Source organism: Lissotriton helveticus, chromosome 6 (genome assembly GCF_964261635.1).
Source record: "Lissotriton helveticus chromosome 6, aLisHel1.1, whole genome shotgun sequence".
Lineage (NCBI taxonomy): Eukaryota > Metazoa > Chordata > Amphibia > Caudata > Salamandridae > Lissotriton > Lissotriton helveticus.
In genome coordinates, this window is record NC_136067.1 from 1,343,891,796 (window position 1) to 1,343,916,772 (window position 24,977).

The following is a 24,977-nucleotide window of genomic DNA, read 5'->3' on the forward strand; positions in this document are numbered from 1 at the left end:
TCAGGACATCCCATCTTCTCCTAAGAGGTTCAGGTAGTCCATGAATCATCCCTTTGAGGGTCCTGTTGAATCTCTCAACAAGCCCATTGCATTGTGGATGATAGGGTGTGGTGAACTTGTAGTTCACACCACACTCTTTCCACATTGCAGTCAGATATCCTGACATGAAGTTTGTACCTCTGTCAGAAACGACCTCCTTTGGAAAACCCACTCTGGAGAACACTCCAACTAGGGCTCTTGCCACCACAGGGGCTGTGGTGGTCCTCAGGGGAATAGCTTCAGGATACCTGGTGGCATGGTCCACCACCACCAGTATAAACTTGTGCCCTGATGCTGTCTGGGGTTCCATTGGACCAACAATGTCAATCCCCACTCTTTCAAAGGGGACCCCCACCACAGGTAGTGGTATGAGGGGGGCCTTTGTTGTGCCACCTGACTTACCACTGGCTTGGCAAGTGACACAGGAGCGACAAAACTCCTTGGTATTCTCATTCATATGGGGCCAGTGAAAGTGTGAGACAAGCCTGTCCCAAGTCTTTGTCTGACCTAAGTGACCTGCAAGGGGAATCTCATGGGCCAAGGTGAGAAGGAAACCTCTCAGAGACAAGGGGATGACCAGCCTCCTGGTTGCACCAGGCTTGGGGTCTCTTGACTCAGAGTACAGGAGTCCATCTTCCCAGTATACCCTGTGGGCACCTGTGGCATTCCCTGCAGCCTCAGCAGCAGCCTGCTGTCTGAGGGGTTCAAGGGAAGGGCAGCTCAACTGTTCCTTCCCCAGGTCTGCTCTGGAGGGTCCCCCTGAGCCCAGAAACTCAACTTGATCAAGTTCAAGCTCTTTAGGCTCAGTTTCCCTCAGCTCTTCCAGATCAGCCTCCTCAGAGACTTGATCCTCAACCTGGGGCAAGGGGGAAGGCAAAGCCTTACCCTTACTGCTCTTCTTCTTGGAAGGTGTCTGGTCCATCATTTCAGGATCCAGCACCTGTTCAGTGGGGCATTTGCTGGCCTGTGACCTAGTCACAGCAAGCACATGTGCTGGCAAGCCTAACATTTCCATGTGAGTCCTCTGCTCCACTTCTGACCACTGTGATGACTCCAAATCATTGCCCAACAAACAATCAACTGGGAGGTCTGAACTGACTACAACTTTCTTTTGTCCCTTCACTCCACCCCAGGAGAAAGCCACAATTGCCACACTATGACTAGTAGTGACATTGCTGGCATTGGTCACCAGGAAATCAGTACCTGGCATGATCTGTCCAGGGTCCACAAAGTTAGGTGTCACCATGGTGACACTGGCACAAGTGTCCCTATAGGCCTGAGCCATTTTGCCATTAATCAAAGGTGTCTGCCTGTATTTGCCCAAAGTATTGGGACTTATCTCAGGGGACATATCCACATCCCCTGTACAGACAAGGACAGCCTGAGTGAGTGTGCCAACTAGGTTGTCAGACCCCTCAGTACCCAAGGTTAACCCAACTAATGCCTTGGGAGGTACACTACCACTACTGACTGTACTAGGGGGTGCAGTTGCCTTAGGGGCTGTAGTGGCAGGAGTTTGTCCTCCTCTTTTGGTGCACTCACTAAACCAGTGAGATTTACTTTTACAGTACTGGCACCACCTTTTTGACTGGCCTTCTTGAGTCTTCTTCTTCTGGGAAGCCTGACCCCCACCCTCTTTGGTTTGTTGGGGACCTGGTGAAGACTTCTGGTCATTTTGCTCATTCTTAACATTACCCTTCTGGTCTGCTTTCTTCTGACCACCCTGGTTCTGGTTCTGGTTCTGCTTGATCCTTGTCCTGACCCATTTGTCTGCCTTCTTTCCCAATTCTTGGGGAGAGGTCAGATCTGAATCAACAAGGTGCTGGTGCAGCAACTGGTTCTGACAATTGTTTAAAATGTGTTCTCTCATCATCAGATTATACAATCCTGTGTAATCTGTAACCTTGCTACCCAGCAACCAGCCCTCCAAAGCCTTAGTGGCACAATCCACAAAGTCAGACCAGTCCTGAGACTGAGTTTTCTGGGTGTCTCTGAACAGCAACCTGTACTGCTCAGTGGTTAAACCAAACCCATCAACCAGTGTATTCTTCAGGACCTGGTAATTGTTAGCATCCTCTACTCTTGTAGTGAGGAGCTTATCTCTACCTTTACCATCAAAGGAGAGCCACAGTATAGCTGCCCACTGACTCTGGGGAATGCACTGCACAGTGCAGGCCCTCTCCAGAGCAGCCATCCATTTCTGGATATCATCCCCTTGCTTAAAGGGGGGCACTATTTTAGTCAGGTGTTTAGTATCTAAACCCTTCTCTCTATCTCTTGGGAGATTGCTGCCACCAGTGGGTGCTAACCCACTCATCTGCTGCTCTCTAGCAAAGGCAAGCTTCTCTTTGGCCAGGGCAAGTTCTTCCCTTTCAATCCTCAGTTCAGCTTGTCTCATCCTAGCTTCATGCTCCCTTCTCTGAGGGGAAGTAAATCTCCTCTGTGGAGGATTCCTTCTCCCCTGAGAAGAGGCATTAGAGTGCAGAGATCTATTGGAGTCCCTAGAAAGAGATCTATCTCTCCTAACTCCAAGGTTAGGCCCACTTCGGGTTAGTACTGGGGGTCCCCCAGATCCTAGCCCAAGTAAGTCTAAGTTGGCCCTGGTTAGCCTTCTGACTACCTCAAGACCTTTGTCTACCTCATCCCCAGAGAGTTCCTCTTGATCCTCCTCCTCAACTGCAGTAGCAATGTTGGGGAGATCTGGATCCCCAGAGGTTCCCTCTAAGGCTGGCATGTTCTCATGTAACTGAGAAAGCTTTCTGGCATCATATGTCTCTAAGAGACCTATCAGAAAGGGAATGGTGGGGTTAGACCCCTGCTTCAGTTTTCTGGAGACACAGATCTGTCTCATCTCCTGGAAACTGAGAGCTGCATATCTTGAAGTGACCTGTGGAGGGTCAACACTGACCAGGGGAGTCTCAGTAGAATCTCCCTGGGTAGACATGCTTTTCTAGTGAGGTGTAAGTGGTGCACTTACCTACACTATATGTTTGCCTACTGATCCCTTGCTAGAGTTGTAGTTTAGGGTGTGCTAAGCCCTAGGAGCTACAACAGCTGGTTCAGTAGAACTCAGAGTATTCTAAGCTAAGTTATATGTACCTTTAGTACTTATGTGATCTTTCACAAGATATTCTTAGGGCATGTGTGGTAAAACAACAGCAAGCTCAAATCCCAACCGCTGCTCACCAATGTGAGAAGTTGGCCTGATGTGCAGTGTTCACTATTCTAGTGATCACTATATATCAGTCCAAACAACCCTTATTGATGATTGGTTGTAAGTCAACCTTATAGACCAGCTATCCTAGTAGCATGGATACGAGCAGTCTAAGGCTAAGACTCTAGAGGGCGTGTTAAGCCAGCTGTTTTACCATCACATTACCCCTTGAACACCCAGTGAAAGGACACCACACAAGTGTTATGAAAATAAACAGTGTATTTATTAGAATCACAACAACCCTGTACTCTTTATGAGGACAGGGTGCTAGGCACACAACAAAACTCTTACGAAAATACTTAAGTTAGCACGTTATACACAAATGCCCGAGGGGCACGAAAAACCATATACTTTAAAAGTGGAATGCGAAATTACTAGCAGGTAAGTACGGTACTAATAGGCTTTGGAATCGCTAGGACTTGACTATAGAATCGTTAGATTACTTCTAGGAGACCTAGGGGACTCGGGTGCAGAGTGTGCACTCTCACGCGGGATGCGGGACAAAGTCTATGGGAGCTAGTAAAGGCAAAGTTAGTGTTCACGGGCGAACCCGACCTGGTAGGAAGAAAACGACAGTGGATCCTGACCCTAGGATAGTGAGGCTATGCTGGGACACCGAAGTGCCGAAGTTACCTAGCCCAGGGGCTGCAGCTGCATAGGTCTGAAAAGACGTCGGGGATCTCGTTGCCGGACCAGGAGCCTGGAAGAAGGAAGTTGCTGGCAGGCGACCAGTGAAGGAAAGTTCGTTGGATCCAAGCCTGGATCGAGGAAGAAGAAACCTGAAAGCAGAGGGGACCAAGTTCTTGAATCACTAGCCAGTGATTAAGTGGGCACCAGGATGGCACCGGGCGAAGTCACCTCGACTAGGTGAGTGGGCGACGCTGGCTCTGCAGATCTCACGGACCAGGAGGCGTTGTCGGCGACCAGGATGGAGAGGCGAGCTGTCCCACGATGGATGAAGCTGTCGGCGTCGAAGTTACCCAGGATTGGGCAACAAGCCTTGGCTAATTCAAGCCCACGCGGTGGACTCAAAATGGCGTCTTGAGTGGACCAGGAGGGTCCGGGGTGCTCCTCTTTTGGAAGGGAGCAAGGGCCAGCCTGGAGCAACCAGACCAGCAGCAGAAATGTCGTCGGGCGTCGTTCAGAAGGCCACAAGCCAGCGGGCTAGTAGCCAAACAACGCGGTGAGCAGCAAAAAGCAGAAGGGCCCCACGCAGATCGTGGAGATGCTGGGAGGCTGCACTTCGGTGCTGGAGCTGCTCAGGGTCGTGGCTTCTCGGACCCCAAAGCACTCACCAGGAAACTACTCGGCGGGCTTGCTGGAAAGAAGTCGTGCAGTCTTGAAGATGGCCGGTCCCTCGAGGTCTCGTCCCACCCACGAATCTCAGCGTGACTGATGATGCAGGTAGAGGTCAGAGGTGCCAGGGAAGCCGGTTCTCGTCGAGCTGGGCAGTCTTGATCCGGAGGAGAGACTTGCAGCAGACCGCAGTGTTCTTAAGATGGTGCCTGCGGATGCAGGGTGACTACTCCTTAGTCACAAGGGAGAAATCTTAGGAAGAAGTCTTGAGTTCCTTTCGTGGAAAGTAGTTTCAGGATTCAAAGATGATCTGTTTTGGAAGGGGGCCAGTTCCTACCTTTATCCTGTAAAAAGGGGCTGGCACGCGACTAAGTCCTGCCCTAGGGGTGGGACTAGAAGGGGGGTGGTTACACCCACTTCCTTGGCGGGCTTTTCCCCAGCACAGGGTCTGGAGTGACCCTGGAACTGGTTCCAGCCAGTCTATGCACAGTGAGCACCGGGGTGCCACGTGCAGTCACCTTCCTCTAAAGCCCTGCCTACCTACAATACACAAAACCCTGTCTGGGACGGTGCTGGCACGGCCCCTGGCAGGAAACCCTTTGTCCTTATCTCCTGCTCTGGGAGGACTCCCAGCAGCAGGAGGGCAGACTTGTGTCTCGGTGGCAGCATCCATTTTGTGGAGCTGAGGCTCTGTTTGACTTTAACCGGGGTTAGGGGTTACATACATGTCGTGTCCCTCTAGAAGGGTGGAATGCTAACCCCGTCGCCAGAATTGGCGAGGGGTTAGTATTCCAATTCGTATGACACCTTACTCGACATGTTTTGATAAAGCGATACCAGAGTTGGCATATAACCGCGAGGATTATAATGCACTTAAGAGTATATGGTATGCGATATCATGGAAACGGCTAAGGGATGGATCCCGAAAGCCGCAGACAGGCTCAGCTCATGCCAGAGCACCATCTCACACGATTCCAAGCACTCTGCCTTCAGGATTGTTAAGGCCTGCCATAGGAGTGACTGATAGGAGATCTGTGTGTCCATTTTAGGGTTAGATATAGGTATACTATATCTAAAGCAAAGGGTGAGTACACCACCTTGCCCCAGCTGTCGTGCAGCCAGTTGTGTCAGTTTAGTTAGTCAGCCCAGGGGTGGCATAATACATGCTTCAGCCCCTGGGAGACTTCTGGGTACACCTCAGCCCTGGGTACAGGGACTTGGAGAGGGCCCAGTGCCAATTCAGTACCTGAGTACAATTTGGATAGAGAGAACAGCTAGGCTGTGGGTCTGATTAGCAGGCCCACAGCCAGGGAAAGTCGTAAACCAGTGCAGCAAAAAGCAAAAATCTGGGTGATCATAGGATTGCAGACCCTACTCTCCTACAGCGGATTTCAAATCAATCAAGGAAAACCACTTTGCACCACCCAGATTAGCGAGAAGCTCATGGATCTTTGGCAGAGGGTGGCAATCCACAATAATATTTTTATTTAATCCGCGTAAATCCGCACAGAGCCTAATCTCGCCGGTCTTTTTACGAGCTACTACAATAGGGGCGACCCATTGAGAGGAATCAACTGGTTGAATTATCCCTTGTTCACACATATCTTTCAACGACTTATCCAATTCAGCACGAACACTTAGGGGCACTGATCTGACTTTATGAGCTACAGGTTGTGCTCCTGGAATCAATCTTATTTTATGTTCAAATCCTTCTACACTCCCTACTTTGTTGCTAAACACAGGTTTAAACTCCTCCATTATTTGCTTTGTGTTTAAAGGTTGCTCAATTGACATGCATTCCATTTTTTTTTTTTGGTAAGTCTCCCACTTTAACTGGGTTCTCATCACCCGGGACTAAATATAACCCCATGCGAGCAAGATCCATCCAGCCCACTATATTTTTGCCCTTCTCGGCAACATAAATTTTAGTAACTGTTTCTCTCCCTAAACATTGTAGTAGGCCCTCAAAATATCCAATCATGTTAATATTCTTCTCCCCAAATGCTTTGGGGTTTACATCTGAATTCAATAATTCAACTTTCCTTTTCCATAAATCATAGAATGAGGAATCCCTCAGGATGGTATAGGGTGAACCGGAGTCTGCCATGACCTGTAAGGGAACACTGTCAATTATGGCAGAGCATAGAGGGCCTTTTATATCATTTACTTTCCCATCATCGTCTAAAGTAACAACGATATTACTAAATGAATTTGTACATTCATCCAACATCTCGGATTCAAGATAGTTCACAGAAACAGATTTTTTTGCATTCCTACAAACTCCTTGAAAATGCCCCATTTTTTTGCAAATGACACAACGTCTATTCAGTGCAGGGCATCCTTGAAAGTTACTTAAATGATTTTTAGATCCACATCTATAACAAGTAGGGGATTGTCTCTTCTGTACAAATTTTACATTTTTGATTTTAAAATTCACAGCACAAACAGCATTGTCAAAACTGGATTCTGACGGGTTTACTAAATTAACACCAAATTTAGGTGATTCAGCCATGACCTTGCTTGTAATTGCTGATCGTTCAATGCTTAATGAAAGTTCGATAACTTCACTCCAGGTTGGATTCTTGCAACCTAGAATTCTTTCTTTAATTTTTCTAGAGGAACAACTAAATACGAACTGGTCTCTGATATAATTATCGCACAGGGGACCAAATTCGCATGTAGTTGCTAAAACTCTTAGTGCAGATATGTATTCTTCCACCTTTTCAACTTCTCTATGTTTCCTGGCATAAAAGTTATGTCTTTCTAACATTATATTTGGTTCTTCCGCGAATTGTTTTTTTAAACGAGCTATTGCTTCCAAATAAACATTCCAGTTGCGGTCACCGCTCTGACCAGCAGGAGGAGGAATTGGTGGAATACTTTTAAATATACGTTGAGCTGCTTGGCCCAGGCAACCAAAAAGAATAGCAAATTTTCGTTCAGCGGAAAATCCCACAGCGTCTATGGCAATGAGGTGATTTTCAAATAAAGAAAACCATTCTTTCTAAAATATTTCTGGGCTACCGGGTTTGCTAAAAAAATGTGGTGGTTGGGTAATGTGTTGTAATTGTAAATTCGCCATCTCTAAAAACAATTTGTATATAATCCACAACTGAATAAAACCCAAAATGAATATAACATGTATATCAAATGTCCCCGAAATGTAACTGGAAAGATGCTTAGTAAATTATTAAAAACCAGTTTTCAACAATTTAAAATGACCAAGTCTTTATAGCGAGTGTATCGTTGGTTTGACACGCAGGGATGATGTGGAGTTCTTAGTGTGCGTATCACTGACGTAACAGAAGCGTTTATAACCCAATCGTGTACATGGTTAGAGCAAAATGTCACAAGGATCACTCTTAATACGTTAAAGTAAGCAAATAAGTATTAAATATGAGGTGTCAGAGGCAAAGTCTAGTTAACTCCGTATCTTTAGTTACCAAGCGTGCGCATCGCTGAAGCAATGCGCTGTAAAATACAGTTAAATAGATAATACAGTTTAAATAAGGATTTGGCAAAATCGGGGATAGATATTTTAAAGCGTGCGCATCGCTGAGGCAAATGCGCTAAGACAAACATTTACCGTAAATTCTCCTTCCAAACAGTCCATCGTCGAGAAATAACAGTACGGTGTAAGTTTTTCGTTAGACGGAGAAACGTCAAATTCACCGCTGGGAGGTGAAGGACTGGCCAAATTGAAGCGTCTCTGTGATTGGAAGACGCGGTGGCGAATTGGAGGTAGTTTCTATCACGTGGTCCCGATAAGCCAATCCTGGAGTTTAAAAGGAAGCGCAGGATTTTATAACCAATTAAGTAGGGGTTTTAAATTTGGTTAAACCTGGCGCTTTTCCTTGATCGTTTGTGCATAAACCAGGTGGACGTACCTTGTGAGGAGATCAATGTTCAGTGTGATCTTCTGTCAATGACGAGGTACGCTTAGATAAACATTTTTCATCCGTTTAAAAATCTTGCGTGGGTGTGGAGTGGAGTTTAATCCCAAACGTTGCCAAATGTTATGTTGGAATGATCCACAGAAGCGGTGGTTATCAATAGATGGTTTAATTCACAAAATAAGGAAACAACTCCACCAGATGCGCGATGCCTCCGTTCACCTTCAGTTCCCAACGGAGAGTATTCGTCCGTTAGGTTGATCTGGCTGAACGGCTGTATTGCACGAGAGTGTTACATTAAATGTAAACATAACACGCGACCATAACACTCTTGGTCGCACATTTAAAATATAATACATTTCACGTGGACTATTCGCGCGACACACTGCGCGAATAGTATGCACCACTTAAAGTGACCACTACAAAACGTCAGCGTGATCGACAGCTCCAACTCCTGATGGCTGTTGGGTGAGCTGGTTTAAAATTCCAATGACATTACCAACATACAGTCAATGCATCTAACCCGATGCTGCTCTCTTTATGTATATTACACTAACAGCCAGCAGGAACCATGTCAGGCAGACATACCACATAGGAGGAATATCTTGCTTCATTTTAGAAGCAGAAAACCTATGGGTTATCAAAGGAGTAAAGAATAATACCAAAGGTCTTGCAGACACATTTCTACACAGATGCACGTCTTAGAAAGATGAACTGACCATGCAGCATACATACCTGATAAGATTGATGTGGTTGTTAAAACCCCTACTGAGACTTCGAGCTGGCATTTGGTCCAACCATAGCACGGGCTGGTCCGGGTCAGATAACCTACAAAACCACAAATGGTTTACAAAATAAAGGCGCACATTTTACAAAAAAATCATTTCTTTCATAAAACAGTTTTCAGACAATGTAAAAGTTAGAGTAATAGCACATTTTTGTCTGAAGAAAAATATGTTTTAAACAAATGAATGTTTAAATGGGTCTAAAATGCTTGCAGAAACATGGATGGTTTTTCTTCAGGAAGTGGATTTTTTTCAGATCACATTGATCTTAATCATAAATGACAGCATGGAGTTTCCCCCTTGAGGAAAGTGGTGGGTGTCTGTTGACTCGAGTGCCTTCGTTTTTCCCTTGGGTGACAAGGTATACATTGTTAAATAAACACGGTCAAGGCCATTATGTCCCACTTTAATCTGTACACGGGATTTGCATGTAATTCCGGAATTGGAAAATAGTGCAGTGTAAATGTGGGGAAGAGTGTTGACACTACTATTAATAACACAACATGTTTCTCGTGGATTTTACTGTTATTTGTGCAGCAAAAGAAGCACACTTTCATATATATATTTAGTAAACTGTAATTGCAATATGTACATTTTGTGTAGCGATTCTAGTGGTATATGCATGTGATTTGTAGTAACTTATGGATGTACAAGTGTGAAGAAGAAAACAAGTTACTTATGTGTAACTATAGTTCTGCAGTATTGGAATCTTTCATAGATTCACATGCTCGAATCATTTCCCCTCGTGGAGATGGGAGTCCCCGGCATATCAAAACAGCAATGCAAAGTTGAAATAAATTAGAAAAACATGCCTAGACCCATTTCAGTTCTGCAACATATCCATATATTTTTGTAAAAGAGACCAAAACTAGGCTTTAGCCAATCAGAACACCCTACCCTTGAGAACACTCCTGACAGAACCTCAGATCTTCAGATTTCGCAGCACTAGTGCTATAAACCGAACAATAAAGGTGTGTCAAGGAGAGCTTCTTAGGGGAGGAGGGTGGGTCACATGTTAATCTATGAAAGATTCCAATACTGGAGTACTATAGTTACAGGTAAGTAACTTATTTTCTTACTCCAGTATTGTAACTTTCGGAGATTCACATGCTTGAATCAAAGTAGCTAGTAGTTAGTAACACATTTGTGTTATAATTGTGTTTGAATAACATATACAATGAGAAGTAAAAGAGAAAGACAAATTTGTAATTCTTAATTCATGCCTAAACAAAGCCTTAAACAATGGACATCCAAATATACAAACTAGATAGAAAAACCACACACACACACACACACACACATACACACACATATAGGACAGTAATTCCCTCCTCCACTGAAGAAAAGAGGCAGCAGCCACGAGGGGAAGTGTAAGGAGGGACTTTATTTAAAGCAAAAGCAGTCCGGTGGCGGCGAATGCATTTCGGTGCATTGACCTTCCTCAGCGCCCAACACCTGACCGGATGTCCCGATGGGCCTCCCTCCTGCTTGATGATGATGGCGTCATTCCGCTCCTCCCCCAGACGATTCCGCTCACCTGTTGTGGTGCGATATCCATCTGCGCACCACAACTCCCAGAATGCAACATGCTAATGCAAACCGGGCCGGTGTATATATATATATATATATATATATATATATATATATATATATATATATATATATATATATATATATATATATATATATATATAAATATGATAAAATACCCCTATAGTGGGGATGGAAAAAAAAGCAGAAGATAGAGTAAGAACAAAAAGTGATCAAAAAGAATGTGCAAGATTCCTAGAAAGTAATGGAAGAAGGTGTGAAAAGGATGCTCTCCATCATTGAAACAGGTTTCTCAGAAAAAGCCTGGCCCACTGCAGTGTCACTGTGAACCGAAGAATCCAAGCAGTAGTGCCTGGTACAGGTGTGGATACTCTTCCAGGTCGCAGCCCTGTAGAGCTCCTAGATAGGTGCACTGGCAAACAGAGCTGTTGAGGCAGAGACCGCTCTAGTAGAATGTGCATGGACTCTCCCCTGAAGGGGCTTGCCAGTGGTCTGATGACAGTATTGGATGGCATTAGAAATCCAACGTGCGATGCCTCATTTGGAAAAGGGATACTCTTACGAGGAGAACTATAGGATACAAAGAGTTGGGTTGTCTTTCGGAAGGTTTAAGTCCTGCGGAGACAGAATTTTAGACCGCCCTGAATATCTAGAGAATGAAGAGCTCTCTGCTGATGTTGTAGGGTGTGGGGAAAAAGTTTTCAAAACCAATGGTTCGTTCAAATGAAAATCCGATGGAACCTTAGGGATTTAATTTGTTAGTGCTCTGTGCCTAGGTGTGAGAAAGAATGTCTTTACACTCAGTGGAAATGTTCAGATGATTGAATTCTCTGTGTTCGGGAGCCATGCCGCTAATCAAAGTGATTTGGGATCTGGATGCAGCACCTGACCCCAGGACATCATCAATAGTGATGGGATAGGATCCCAAAGAAGAATCGTCTGTCTTTCCCAGAGGAGGAGTTCTGTGTACCAATACTGGTGTGGCCAAGATGGGGCTATGAGGATCATCCTGCAGGGCTCTGCCTTAATCTTCATTGAAAGCCTTGGCAGGAGGGTAATGGGAGGAAAAGCATAGGTAAAGGTGCCTGACCAAGCCATCGAAAATGCATTCCCCCTGGATCCCGGATGATGTTGACAACTTGTGAAGTACCTGCATTTCCTGTTTTCCGGAGACACAAATAGGTCTAGAATTGGCTTGCCCCAAAGCCGAAATATGTTGTCCAGTGTATCCTGGCACAGTTCCCATTCGTGGCATGCTGACTTAAGCCGCTGTAGCATTGAGATTCTCTGGAAGATGTTCTGCTCTTAGTGAACCTCCATTCTGGATCGCCCACTCCTAGATGCATTAAGCTACCAGTGACAACAGAGGAGCCCTTGTTCCCCCTTACTTGTTGGCATAATGCATCACCATTGTATTGTCCGTCCTGATGCGAACCAATGAGTTTCGTATCCTTGGAAGGAATGCTTGCAGGGCTAAATGAATTGCTCTCAGTTCCAGCAAAGTGATGTGAAGAGAAGGTGATGATGCTGTTGCCAATGGCCATTGATCTGAAGGTCTTGCAGGAACGCTCCCAATCCTTCTAGAGATGCATCCACGGTTATTACTCGCTGAGCTCGGCATGCCAGAAAAGACAGACCTTTTGAAATGTTTCTTTGCTAGGTCCATCAAGAGATGGTTTGGAGCATAACAGGAGTTACTTTGATGATATCCTTGAAAGAACCGTTCACTTGACGCCATTGTAAGTCCATTTGTTCCTGAAGGGGACACATCCACAGGCAGAAGGGAATTGGAGGGATGCAAGATGATACTGACCCCAGGAGAGACTTGTAACGGCAAACTCAAAGTGAAGGAAGAGTTGAGCCATAGACATCAGTTTGGTTTCTCTTTCTAGTGATGGAAAGGCTTTGTTCAGAAACGTGTCCAATATAGCTCCCAGAAAGGTACTGTGTTTGGATGGTCGTGGACACGCGGGTTGACAAAATGGACGGTGATTTTATCAGCCAATCGTCCAAGTAAGGAAAACCTGGTGATGTTGCCTTCTGAGAAAAGCTGCCAGCGGGGCCGGACACTTTGTAAATATCCTTGGCACCGATCTTAGGCCAAATGGCAGGACCTTGAATTGGTAGTGGCTCCTTGCTACAGTGAAGCGAAGATACTTCCTGTACAATGGATGAATGGGAACATGGAAGTAAGCACCCTTTAGTTTTAGAGTGGCCATGAAATCTCCTGAATTTAGAAGCAGTAGTATGTCTTGCAGGGAGACCATATGGAAGGACTGCTTCTTTAGATAGGTGGTAAGAGTTCTCAAGTCTAGGCTAGGCTTTTTGAAAGCCTTCCATTCAAAAAAGAAACAGGAGTTGTGTAGAGGAGGTGCAAGAGGGATATCTACAACCTTGGTATCCACCTCTATATGAGGGCAGACCTCTTCCCCAAACCCCTCGAAAAAGGAACCTTGTGGTACTGAAGCGTCCCCAGCGACTTTGCCGTTTCAGTGTCCTTTTTTATACCCTGGAGAGCCTCATCGATTTGTTTACCAAAAACGATCTCTCCATCAAAGGGCAGAACAAATATGTCATTCTGAACGTTCCGCCGAAAAGATGTCGCTCTGAGCCAAACTTGTTGGATTAAGACTGCTGATCCTGCCAGAGACCGAAAAGCTGTCGAAGAGATGTCCATTGTGCAGTCTATAAACTCAGAGGAAGCTCTCTCACCCTCTTGGAGGATCTTCTTGGCGTCTGATTTATTTCCATCAAGAAGATGGTCGCTAGAGCATTAGCTGCCCTGACCATCAGTCCTGACATCGAAGAGAATAGTTTGCCTGCATTGTCATGGTGTATGCCTTCCTTGTCTGAAGGCATTTTGACCGGAGCAGGTGGTTTCTTGGACTTCCTTTGAGCTGCCAGGGATAGTACGGAGTCTGACTTTGGGTGGCGTACCAGGCAAGCAGGACTATACTCTGGGGCCTCATACTTCTTTTCCAATCTAGAAAGAACAGGAATCACTGTGGTATGGGGTTTCATAGCCTTAAGGCCCTCCTCCCATATGTAACCAACAATGGGAATGGCTTGCTCTGAATTCCTAAATTGTTCCTTGAAGTCATAAAGAAATCCGTCCGTTTGCGAAGAGGGGATTTGGCAAATCAAATCTTTTGGACACTCTTTCCAGAACATTATGAAAACCACCAATGTCTTCAGGTGCAGGATCTATGGAAGCCGGTGAGGGTGAAGACAGGTTGAGAATAATATAGTCATTCCATTCCCTGTGTGGATCCGGAAGATCCCTCTCCTCCAGCTCGTCGTCAGAGGTAACAGGGTGCTGGTCAAGAGGCGGTGTTTATGGTGCACCAGTGTCTGTGTGTAACATAGTCCCTAATTGTGGGGTGGAAGGAACTGAATGTTGATTAGGAGGAAACACAGAATGTTCCAGAACAGTATGGAAATCTTTTCTTATAGTCCGAAAGCATAAACTGCAGATAGGAAAGCAAAGAGGATGGCATATAAACCATCTCCTCCTGATACTGTTGGTGGTGGTCTTGAGGTGGCACGTAATAAGGGCTCCTCCTCATAGCCCTCCTCAAAGTCATCTTCCTGGCATTTTACATCCAACTCCAATAGACTGCTGGCATAACCAAAGGGGACATAATCTTCCTCCGAGTCCTCTTTCTCCAGGAGATGTGACGGAATTAAAGGAGTCACCTTCCTATGTGATGTGACTTCTGGAGTTAAGTGTCTGATTCTTGATTTCGCTGCAAGAATTATTCCCCCATCGACAAGATCGTCAACGGTGTTGTCGAGGAAGTTGTCAGTGGAGCCAATGTCGTTGTAGACAGGGTTGGAGGCAAACTACATACCATCGCAGTCGATGTCGTCAATGGAGCTGTAGCCGCCGGAGTCGTGGTGGACATCGTTGTTGTGAACATCGACAAAAAAAGGTGTCGGCGGTAAAATAACCGCGGATGCTTGCAAAGTCTTCGACAACGATCCCGTTGTAGATGCCGTCGTTGGAGGAGGTAGCGACGATGACTGTTCTTTGACTGCAGATACCTGGGAAGCATTGCTCCACATCGACGAGGACAATGGTCTCTTCGTCAACGGTTTCTCCTCAGGGGAAACAGAAGGCGGCTTTTTGCAGGCTTTCCTGTCTTCAGGAGGTGTTGAAGGTGGCACAGAACTCGCCTTTTTAACCCTGCTGTCCCCTGTAAGATGTCCTTTCCTCTTCTTTTCACCTTGGTGTGGAGATTTCATAGGACTATGTCTGAAGATCCATGGGTGGTCTTTTTTGAGGCTTTAAGAGAGCGCTCACCAGATGGTGAGACCTTTTTGAAGATGAGGATGAAGAGGCCTCATCACTATCCTCACTAGATATAGGCTCTTTTCTGGTCGTCAGCCTTTGGAGCCAAATGAGAAGGCACCCCTAACGATCCCTCAGCGGTTTGGTGGAGAACGTACGACATACCTTACAATCCTTGGTCTTGTTGTCAGGGTAGAGGCAGCAGATACAGTCCTTGTGAGGGTCATCAACATGAAGTCTTTTCTTAGAGCAGGTGGCACAGGCTCTAAAAAGACCCTTCTTCTCCTAGTCCAACATCAAGAAAGTAGATTAACCAATGGGTAGAATTCTTAAGAAACGGTTAGAAAAAACCTTGCAAGGGAGTAGATAAGTAAAAAACTGAGCAGAGCTCAGTGGAGACTTCCTAGTACATTGTGCAGTAGAAAATCTGAAGGTCTGAGGTTCTCTCAGGAGTGTTCTAGAGGGTAGGGTGTTCTGATTGGCTGAGGCCTAGTTTTGGTCTCTGTTACACAAAAAGATATGGATATGTTGCGAAACTGAAATGGGCCATAGCCTGTTTTTCTAGTTTATGCTAGCTTTGTATTGCTGTTTTGATATACCGGATACTTCCATCTCGACGACGGGGAATGATTCAAGCATGTGAATCCATGAAAGTTCCAATCCTGGAGTAAGGTGCCTTTACTAATTTAAAGGAAAATGAGTATGTTGAGGTAAATATTCAAAAGATGTTGGTGAGCTTGCGTAAAGAACAAAAGTAGATGTTCATGTGTAACAGTAGCTACTGTATATTTTCCATACACGTGGATGTTTCTCAGCTGCTACACACAAACCAGGTTTAGGTCTGTGAGAATGGCTAAGCAGCTTCCATGTGCCCTGCAACTATTCTCGTCTTAACTAAGCTTGCAGTGTTGCTGCCCACGAAGCAGACACAGGAGTCTCAATGGCAGAGAGCACCCACCATTATCCTGCTGCAGGTGCCCCCACCATTTTGCTACTGGCACACACACTTAAAAGGCTGAGTGAAGTGCAAGAAGGGAGCCAGCGGTCTCAGTGGGAGGGCAGGGTCCAAGCTTTATTTGAACACACATAATAAGAATAGCACAGGCAGCCATAGCGCTTCCTTCTTCCCCTCCCCACTCACAAGAGATTTAACTAAGGCAGCAAGAGTCCAAGCTACTCCAAAACAAACCCATGTACACAGGGGATACAACATATGCATCATCAGTGCGCAAAAATACGTGAACGCAGGACGTTTGTGGTCTATCACGTACGGATGTGTGTGTGCATGGAAGCCTGTATCTATCTGCATATATGCAGTTCTGCCTCTGTTCCTATTTGGGACATTTTAGATGTGACAATGAGGCCACTTCACAGATCAAGGAGGTGGGAGGACAATGAGGAATCTATGGTTAGATAGAGCACCCACCACAAAGATCATTACCATATGTAAGTAACTCGTTCTTCTGATGGATACTTCTAACCGCAGATTCCTCACCTTAGAATAGATACCAAAACAGTCCCTTCCCAAGGTCGAGGCTCAGTGGAGTGGATTCAGACCAAAAAGTCCTGCAGGACAAAATGGGCAAAACATCCTTCTCGACCGACCTGGTTGGCAAATAAATACTGCTTCATGAACGTTTGCACTGACACACATGTCGCAGTTATCAAGGTCAGGCACTCCATGTGCCAACATAGTGGTAGCAGTACTCACACTCTTGGAATTGGCTCTCAGACTTTCCAGAGGCTGCTTCTTGGCCACTGGGTAGCAGATATTAATGCAGAGTCCTCTTCTGCACCTTTCTTTGCACTGAAGAACCCCCCAAAAAGTTGATCATCAACTTTTTGGTAAAATCAGTGTAAAAGCTTAATGTTCTTTTGGGGTCCAGCCTCTGCTCCTCTTTAGAGGCATGGATTGCAGGCAGGGTGACAGACTGCACAACGTGGAGAGGTGTCACACTTTATGTAAGAAGGACACCCTATTACTCTGCACCAGTTTGTCTGGAAAAAAGATGGTGTATCGCAGGAGGAATGACAGTGCCTGAAGTTCACTCACACGATGAGCTGAAGTAATTGCAGTGAGGAAGATACTCTTTAGAGTGAGGAGACGCAATGAGCAGATGGGCATTGGCTCAAATGGCATACACATGCGACAAGTCAAAACCAAGTTAAGGTTCCGCTGCAACATCACAAAATGCTTCTGCAGGAACATGTGTGACAAACCTCTAATAAACCACCTCATAACAGGTTTTTGAAGAAGAATGTTTGTTCCCCAAAAAATAGAAAGGCCAAAACGGCTGACAAGTAACCTTTAGTAAGCCACTGCAAGGACTTGCTGGGTTAATGACAAAACAAACACAACAGGAGAACATGCAACAACTTGGCTTGCAAAGGGATTATCTTGTGAAATCCACACCTGCCACAAATTTGTCTCAATGCCTGCCATTAATGATTTTCGTGGACGGCAGCCTGGTGGCGAGGATTAGGCCCACCACTTCAGTTGGCAGATCAAATGCATCGACCTGCCAGTGATCAATCTCCACGCATGGAGGTGTAGAGCAGGTTCATGGGAAGGATGCTGCCCTGATCTTAGAGACACAAGACCCTCCCAAAGTGGTAGCCTGATCAGAGGACAGATGTTCATGTCGAGAAGTTGGAGGTACCACATTTTCTGTGCCCAATACAGTGGCAATATGACGACTTTGACCCGGTTGTTCTTTATCCTTTTCAAAACTCAGTGCATGGAAGGCAGAGTCAGGTAGGCATACAAGAGTAAAGCAACACAGAAAGATGATGGACGAAATGCTGAACATTGTCAAACATTAACCTCCAGTACAGAGATATGGGCCTAAATCTATCTTTTCCCTGGACTGGAAACAAGCATCCTAGGACCAGTTGCATATGGCTGGGTCCAAACTGGGGTGGCATAGTGAGCAAAAGAACGAAGGATTTAACTCCAATCTCTTGACTGGGGGGTAAGTGGTTGAAAAATGTCAGCACTTCTTCCATGATCTTGTTATATTTGCTAGGCATACAGGAGTTCCAATGTCTTTGTGGAAACTCCAACACGTAAAACCTTGGACACTGTGTGTTCAACTGTGGTGAAAGTATCTAGCCAGGATTCACTCCATTGTAGCAAGATGCCCTGTGCCACCTCGGGAAGTAGACTCTATTCATGATTCGCCAGATGCCACCATGAGCTAGTTTGCCCTGGCAGTTAAGGATCCCATCAGTGGTTTGTGTTCAGGGAAATGCCCCGACACTCAAGCCAACTTCAGATGCACAGAGCCTCCTGGGATATGATCCAACTCTGCCCTGGTTGTTGCAGTACAATATGGCAGTGATGATATCCGTGAACACTTGAACAAGCCTTCCTTTGGTGGATGGTGTAGTGTCTTCCCCAGCCTGGGTACATGCAAATGACTATGTCAACACACAGAGCTTAGTATTACATGTTTTTCTGCAGCTGTGGCAATCACGGTTCATCAGCCACCACTGCAGATCTTGTGCAGTCCCCACCATTGTCTGGACCAGATTGGAGAGATTTGTCTGATGCTGCACCCACTGGCATGTGCCACTGGGCATGCTTCACCTGCAATAACCTCCCCTTGATGAATGGCAGAAGGGTCTTCAAAGTCAGACAATGTCTTCAATGGCCAGTTCGGGCTGGACTGTTCCCAAGAGGCACAGGGTCAGACTGATTTGCATATGGCCATGTCTGAACTGGGGTGGCAGAGTGGGCTAAAGAACGGTGATGGATAAAACCAGATCTGTTGACTGGGTGTGAGTGTTTGATTGGTTCAGATGCTCCGTCCATCACCACCCCCTTTTGTACCACTTTGGCCGCCATAAGTTGGCAGGGTATGCTCAGACGTGAGTCCCTTGCTCACTTTGCCACTGGATTCAAGCAAGCCGGGCTGAAGACGTCTGAAAAGCCAGAAACCGGTCCTCGGAAGCTTGTTTCCGGTCCAGGGAAGGCATGGCTTGGCAGTTTGGGCTGGACTGTTCCCATGAGGCACAGGGTCAGACTGATTTGCATATGGCCATGTCTGAACTGGGGTGGCAGAGTGGGCTAAAGAACGGTGATGGATTAAACCCAGATCTGTTGACTGGGTGTGAGTGTTTGATTGGTTCAGATGCTCCGTCCATCACCACCCCCTTTTGTACCAAGCTGGTCAAAGAGAACATTTATTTTCCAAATGCCTCAATCCTCTTTTTCTTATCTGGAGGAATTGTGGAAAAAGAAATGGGGTTAACTTTACTAGTTAAAGCCTGTGAACAACCAGGCTCTTTGTAGCAGTATGCTTGGTGAGAAGGCACTGGTCTAAGATACCTGGCCTCTTTCCCAACCACTGGAGGACAGAAACAAGACATTCACCAAGTGTCTGTGAGAGTATCAGTGAGGGCCTTGTTGAAGGGGAGCAAGAACTCAAACTTTGCAGGCCCAGTCTGCAGAATTTCTGTGAGGACATTGCACTTGGTCTCGACAAAAGGCATCAGCAATTCAAGGTCTCAGCTGCCCATCATAACAGAACCACAAGTGACACACTCTCTTGAGTTGGTGGTCCACGTGGCAAATTCAGCAGTATATCAGAGTTATAAGCACAATGGAATGTAGTAAATCCACATTAAATCCATCTGTCTCCGGTGGTGTATGTCACTTACAAGCATCCTGGGACTGGTTTCAGGGTAACACCCTCATCGGCCAGGCTAGCTTGAATCCAGTGGCAAAGTGTGCAAGGAACCCACGTCTGGGCCTACCCTGCCAACTCTCCCACTTTGACGACTGGTTGCAAACTAGCCCAGATGATGAGGGGTGTTACCCAGAAACCAGTCCCAGGATGTGTGTTTCCATTCCAGGGAAGACCTGGCTTGGCAGTTCGGGCTGGACTGTTCCCATTAGGAACAGGGTTAAACTTATTTACATATGTCTGGGTATGAACTGGGGTGGAGAAGAGAGCTAAAGAACGATACTGTATTCAACCCAGACCTGTGACTGGGGGTGAGTGTCTGAAAAGTTTCAGTGCTCCGTCCATCATCTCTTTGTATTTGCCGATGTTTAGTACAGTAAGCTAACATGATGAATACATTGGAAATTACATGAAAAAAATATATCATACCGACAGCCCCTTCAAAAGGTAAGGTAATAAATATGACTGAATGCTGGCAGGATTACTGAGGAGGGAACTCACTGACCCCATGAAACTCGGACCACGGCCAGTAAGAGTAAATCAGGAAGACAATATAAACACAGAGGGGAATTTTGGATTACCTAAAAGAGTTGTGCCATTAAACTGGTTGTAATTAGATGTTGTGTCGATATAATTTTGCAAACCCTTGCATGTATTTAAACATATAGCCACAGCCTCCGCATAGATACAAAAGTGCGCTATATATAATTCTAAATTATAGTGTATAAACTGACGCCAGGCTTACGGTAAATCAGAGGAAGAATTAAATAAGGAGCCAAAGAAAAATCTTGCTTCAGGGCCCCCTCGCGCACTCATCCTTTCAGAACATGTCAATCTCTCTTCAAGATGAACTCAGGTCCAAATATTGACAGGATGATAGGTAAGAAACTGCAATATTTAACCTTTTATTGCAGAGCATTTACCGTAATGATCCCTGTGGACCCTGCCGAAAGTTAATGAGCACTCTACACACCAGAAGAACACTTGTCTCCCCCACACCCCCTCGCCCCCCCACACACACACACATTTGTAGCAAGGGAAATACGTTTTAATATTAAGCGCACACTTCGACAGAAACTATTGGTACAAACCTCACTTCTCGCTTGCAAATACTAAGATTCACAGAGGTCCCAATTCTGTAAATATAATTCAACAAACATTTATAAGTGCAATCAATCTAGACGAGGCAGTATCATCATAAAACCCTATTTATACAGGTACACAATACTCAAGCCTTTTAGGTTTAGGCTCTCTAGGATTGTGCCTTCAGAAATAAATTGATTAAATAGCCGAGTGTGGAACTTGGATTAACCACTTAAAATAACTTTTAAGAAGAATTATACCAATATCATCCACTCCAGATGAAAAGGAATGTGTTATATCTTGTATTAGAGAGCTGATTTCAACTCAGGACCCCAAAGGGTCCCTATCCACTGTTGTACTCCCTCTGTTACACTGTATCTCTACCCACTATAAAAAGGTTTCCGCATTCAGGGACGAAGTCTAGTGGTTAGTTGTATAATTTGTCCGTTTTTGACTCGCAGAACTCTTACCTGCTGGTCATAATGTCCTCTAAAATTAGAAATCAATTGCCAAAAATTGTGAACTCTTATGATTCTATAATAGCTCGCTTTCATAGATGTATGCATTAAAGCGTTTCTTGCAATACAATTTTCTTCACGCTCACAGTTACCCTCTGGGAGTTATAGGACAACAAACTCTCTTGCAGAAGATTTACCAAGTTTTTTTAATACTCTTTAATGAAATGTATACATGTTTATCCTCCTACATTGTTCGCTTATACGAACCTCTGCATTTGAAGAATCTTCACATTTTATACATGTTACGTTTCCATGTAAATGGCAAAGACTTACCAAGCTTTGACTACAGCTCTCATAATTACTAGTGGAAATGGGGACAACTTGCATCAGCCCATAAAAGCATTTTTGCGCCAAGGCCCACAGGACAACTCCCCACAATCTGCAGTAGTCAAAAGAAGACAATATTACCACATCCTAAAGGCCCTCACTATCTCCCCCACAGCGATTTTCTTCATCTCATACCACTACTACTTGGCATACAGCAGTCAACAGTGACCAGCTGATCATGATGCGGTGAGATTTGGAGAAGCCCGGTACCATTCCCCACTCAAGGGACTTCAAAGAGATAGTAGGATCATTGCACTCGCTGTGGCTTGCTTTCGATAACAGTTTAATTTCCCTATCTTGCTCCTGGCAGAGCCTCCAGCTTATATTGTATGCCCTGGCCTTTTATATTGTGGTCCACAGAGTGGTCACAAGAAGCACCAAATGCAAGATGAGCAGGGTGCACTGAGCCAAAAACGGCAGTAGGCTAAGGACGTGGTAGGTGACAACACTGCCAGCCTTCACATTGTATTCCATTTTTAATATCAACCTCCAACATCACTGTCATGGACAATACCGCTCCTGCACTTCTGCCAGATCCCTGTGCCTCTGCTTGCCACTGTCTGCTGTAGAGGGGAATAGAGGGCTGGACGGTATTGGAGGCAGGTTCTCAACCACCTGCCTAGTGGTGCCTAAACTGCCCACTGACTTTTGAAGACAAAGAATAGAAGGGATTAAATAGCAGAGAACATTATGCAGCAAGATGCAACAGCAACACATATTGAATCTGGGATCTGATCATGGATAAAGCGGGGTGGATGTCTGAACCATAGCACTTATGAGGCTCTATGCTTTTAATGTCTTGAATGTCCAGCAAGGGGGGGTTCCTGGGGAAGGCACTGCGTTAGATGCATGCTTAGCCACATAACCAACCACTTAGGCATCTGTTGAAATTATTACCTAAATATATATTTAGTTCAACACTTCAACCACATATTTAGCAACCACTTATTGGCTGCCCCAGCATTGACACCTCTGTTTTATGGACAGCTGAAAAACAGAACAAAATGCAGAAGCAACTGCATGCCACTTCACTGGACAGGCAGCAACCACAAGCTTTAATACAGTATGAGGTGAAGTGAGGGAAATGGAGATAGGCTGCTCCTCAATAATTGCCTGATTAAAAACAGAGGTCTAGAAAGACAGTACCTAAAATGATTCATGTGGAATATCTAAATCGACCACCAAGTTCTAGCAAATAATGGCCCATGTTTCCTCTATCTCTTGCAGGCTATTCATCTGTCAAACACTGCAGACCATGTCAATATATTAAGCAGACAGCAGGCAAGTCTTCTATTTTAAATAGAATGGCACCTAACCCATAACGTGAGATAGAAACAGGAAGAAGAGGATTAAACTACCGTCTTCTTAGGCACTTATTCATGAGGTAGCCTAGGAAGGAAAATGACATTTTGGAGCATAGGTTTAGTGAGAGTTGCCTTCAGGCAGGGGAGTTTTAACAAACTATATCAGCTTCGGTGCATTTAGAACCTGAATATATAGCAAGTATCACCTCCTCTAATGATATTCAGCCTGGATATCTAGCCCTAGATAATGTAAATGTAAAGATCCTAAGGGGTTCTCTGGTTCCAACATGCTGTCAGTCGTGCTAAATATGTGCATACACTTAGCTTGGAGACAGCTTTAAAAATAAGCAAATCACACCATCATTTCAAGTTGGTAAATTGTGCTGTGATTCGATATGAATTGAAGCTGTGGCTGCCCATCAGTGGTAAGTGTGTTAAAGGCTTCATAGAGCCAGTCCTGAACGACCTATGTTCATTAAATGCATATGAACCAGGATCAAGGTCATTTTGACACTAAGGGAGTTCTATGCAGTTTCCGTACGAATGCAGCACAGCTAAAACTGATGCATTAGGGCAATATATATTTTTCCAAACCCATGACAGTTCCTGGGACTGAGCAGAAGAGAGGAAACACGTAAAAAATAAGCAGGAGGCCTTGCAGAAGTCAAGACAAGGTTTCAAAGGTTTACCCTCCCTCCAAAGAGTGAAGAAGAAAGAGGAGACAACCAATTCTGGGAGGCAAGGAAGACACCAAAGAGAATACTCCTTTACATTAGGTTGTACTCAGGGCAAAATTCAGCCCCACCCACAAGACAGAAAAAATAAAAACATCAGAGTAAATGTTTTGATGTATTCTGAACTGTGGTACAGATTTATATTTTCAACTAGTGTTAGACTTGGCATCTTTTGGCGTGTTTCCCCCGAGTTTTTGCTTTCTTCCCTCCCAGTTTTGAGTCTGTTTTTGCTGGTATGACGTTTCTGCACGCGTTTCGCACTGCTGATCAGTGGTAAAGCGCTGGTGCTCCTGTGGTAAATTGTGTATGATTGGATGTGCGACTCACTTGTCAGCCCCCAGTAACGGGCACTGAGTGCCGGGGCCTGTGAGTCCGCCGCTGCTCGTGGGCCTGCAGCACGGACTGTACCACCCACGTACGTAGCTTGAAAAAGGTATAAGTGAATGAAGTTTGGTATGCCTGCACTCAGCGTCTAAAGACGCAGCCTTTAGGCAAGGGTTCCCTTTTCATTCTGAGTTCATAAAGGCCACTTTTAGAAAGTGGGTATTATTTTGCTTGGTCTTCCCGTGTGCCTCAGCTGGAATGTGGATTGCCTGTCTGGTTTTTGGGGTGACAGATGGCTGGGGAGCAGGGTGGCTCCTGATAGTCTAGGTAGGTCAGGAAAGGGCTCAACAGACCTGGATTGCGATGGGGAAAGAGGGAGGGAATCTCCTTGCACCTCAAAGGGCCTGGTCTGCCTTTGACAAAGCCGTGTCCAACTCCTGCCAGGAATTCACGCCAGAGAAGTTCCAACTGGTTCTGGCCGGACACAAACACCCTCTGCCGGAAAGATCAAAGGCTATTTGGATACAAATGCTGGGTCCCAGACCCCTTAATTTTAGAACTCATCAGGATCAAGAAGACTGCCAAGAAGAAGCACCAGAGAAGCTACGAAAGGAATGGCTGCTTTGCTGGACTGACCTGCAGTGGCTGCTTCTGTCTTGGGTAGTGAAAGGGCTGAACTGGACTTTCTGCAACCGAAGTGGTGAGACTCTCCAAGGGCTTGAGTTAGAGCTTGCCCCTGTTCACAAAGTCTCAGGAACAGCGAAGATTTCAGGTTCTTCGACCCGCAGCACTGTGAACTGTGTGTTTTGTGCTGCACCGCGAAGAACGCCCCTGCACGATGTCTGCGACGACCCTGGTGAACCCGTGTCCTGAAGGCATCGCAGAGGGCACAGCCACAACTCCGCACCGTGACCCTGGTCTCACTGACGA

General features: G+C 45.5%; 1 protein-coding gene across 2 annotated transcripts in view; it reads right to left on the reverse strand.

Moving 5' to 3' along the window:
• The window catches only part of TTC13 (tetratricopeptide repeat domain 13), a 1,212,286-nt gene that overhangs the window by 509,947 nt on the left and 677,362 nt on the right, over positions 1-24,977 (reverse strand). For both annotated transcript variants that reach the window (XM_078649075.1, XM_078649076.1), the window contains exon 15: positions 9,178-9,270. In XM_078649075.1, coding sequence (XP_078505201.1) covers positions 9,178-9,270 — 93 coding nt within the window. The remainder of the gene's footprint in view (positions 1-9,177; positions 9,271-24,977) is intronic.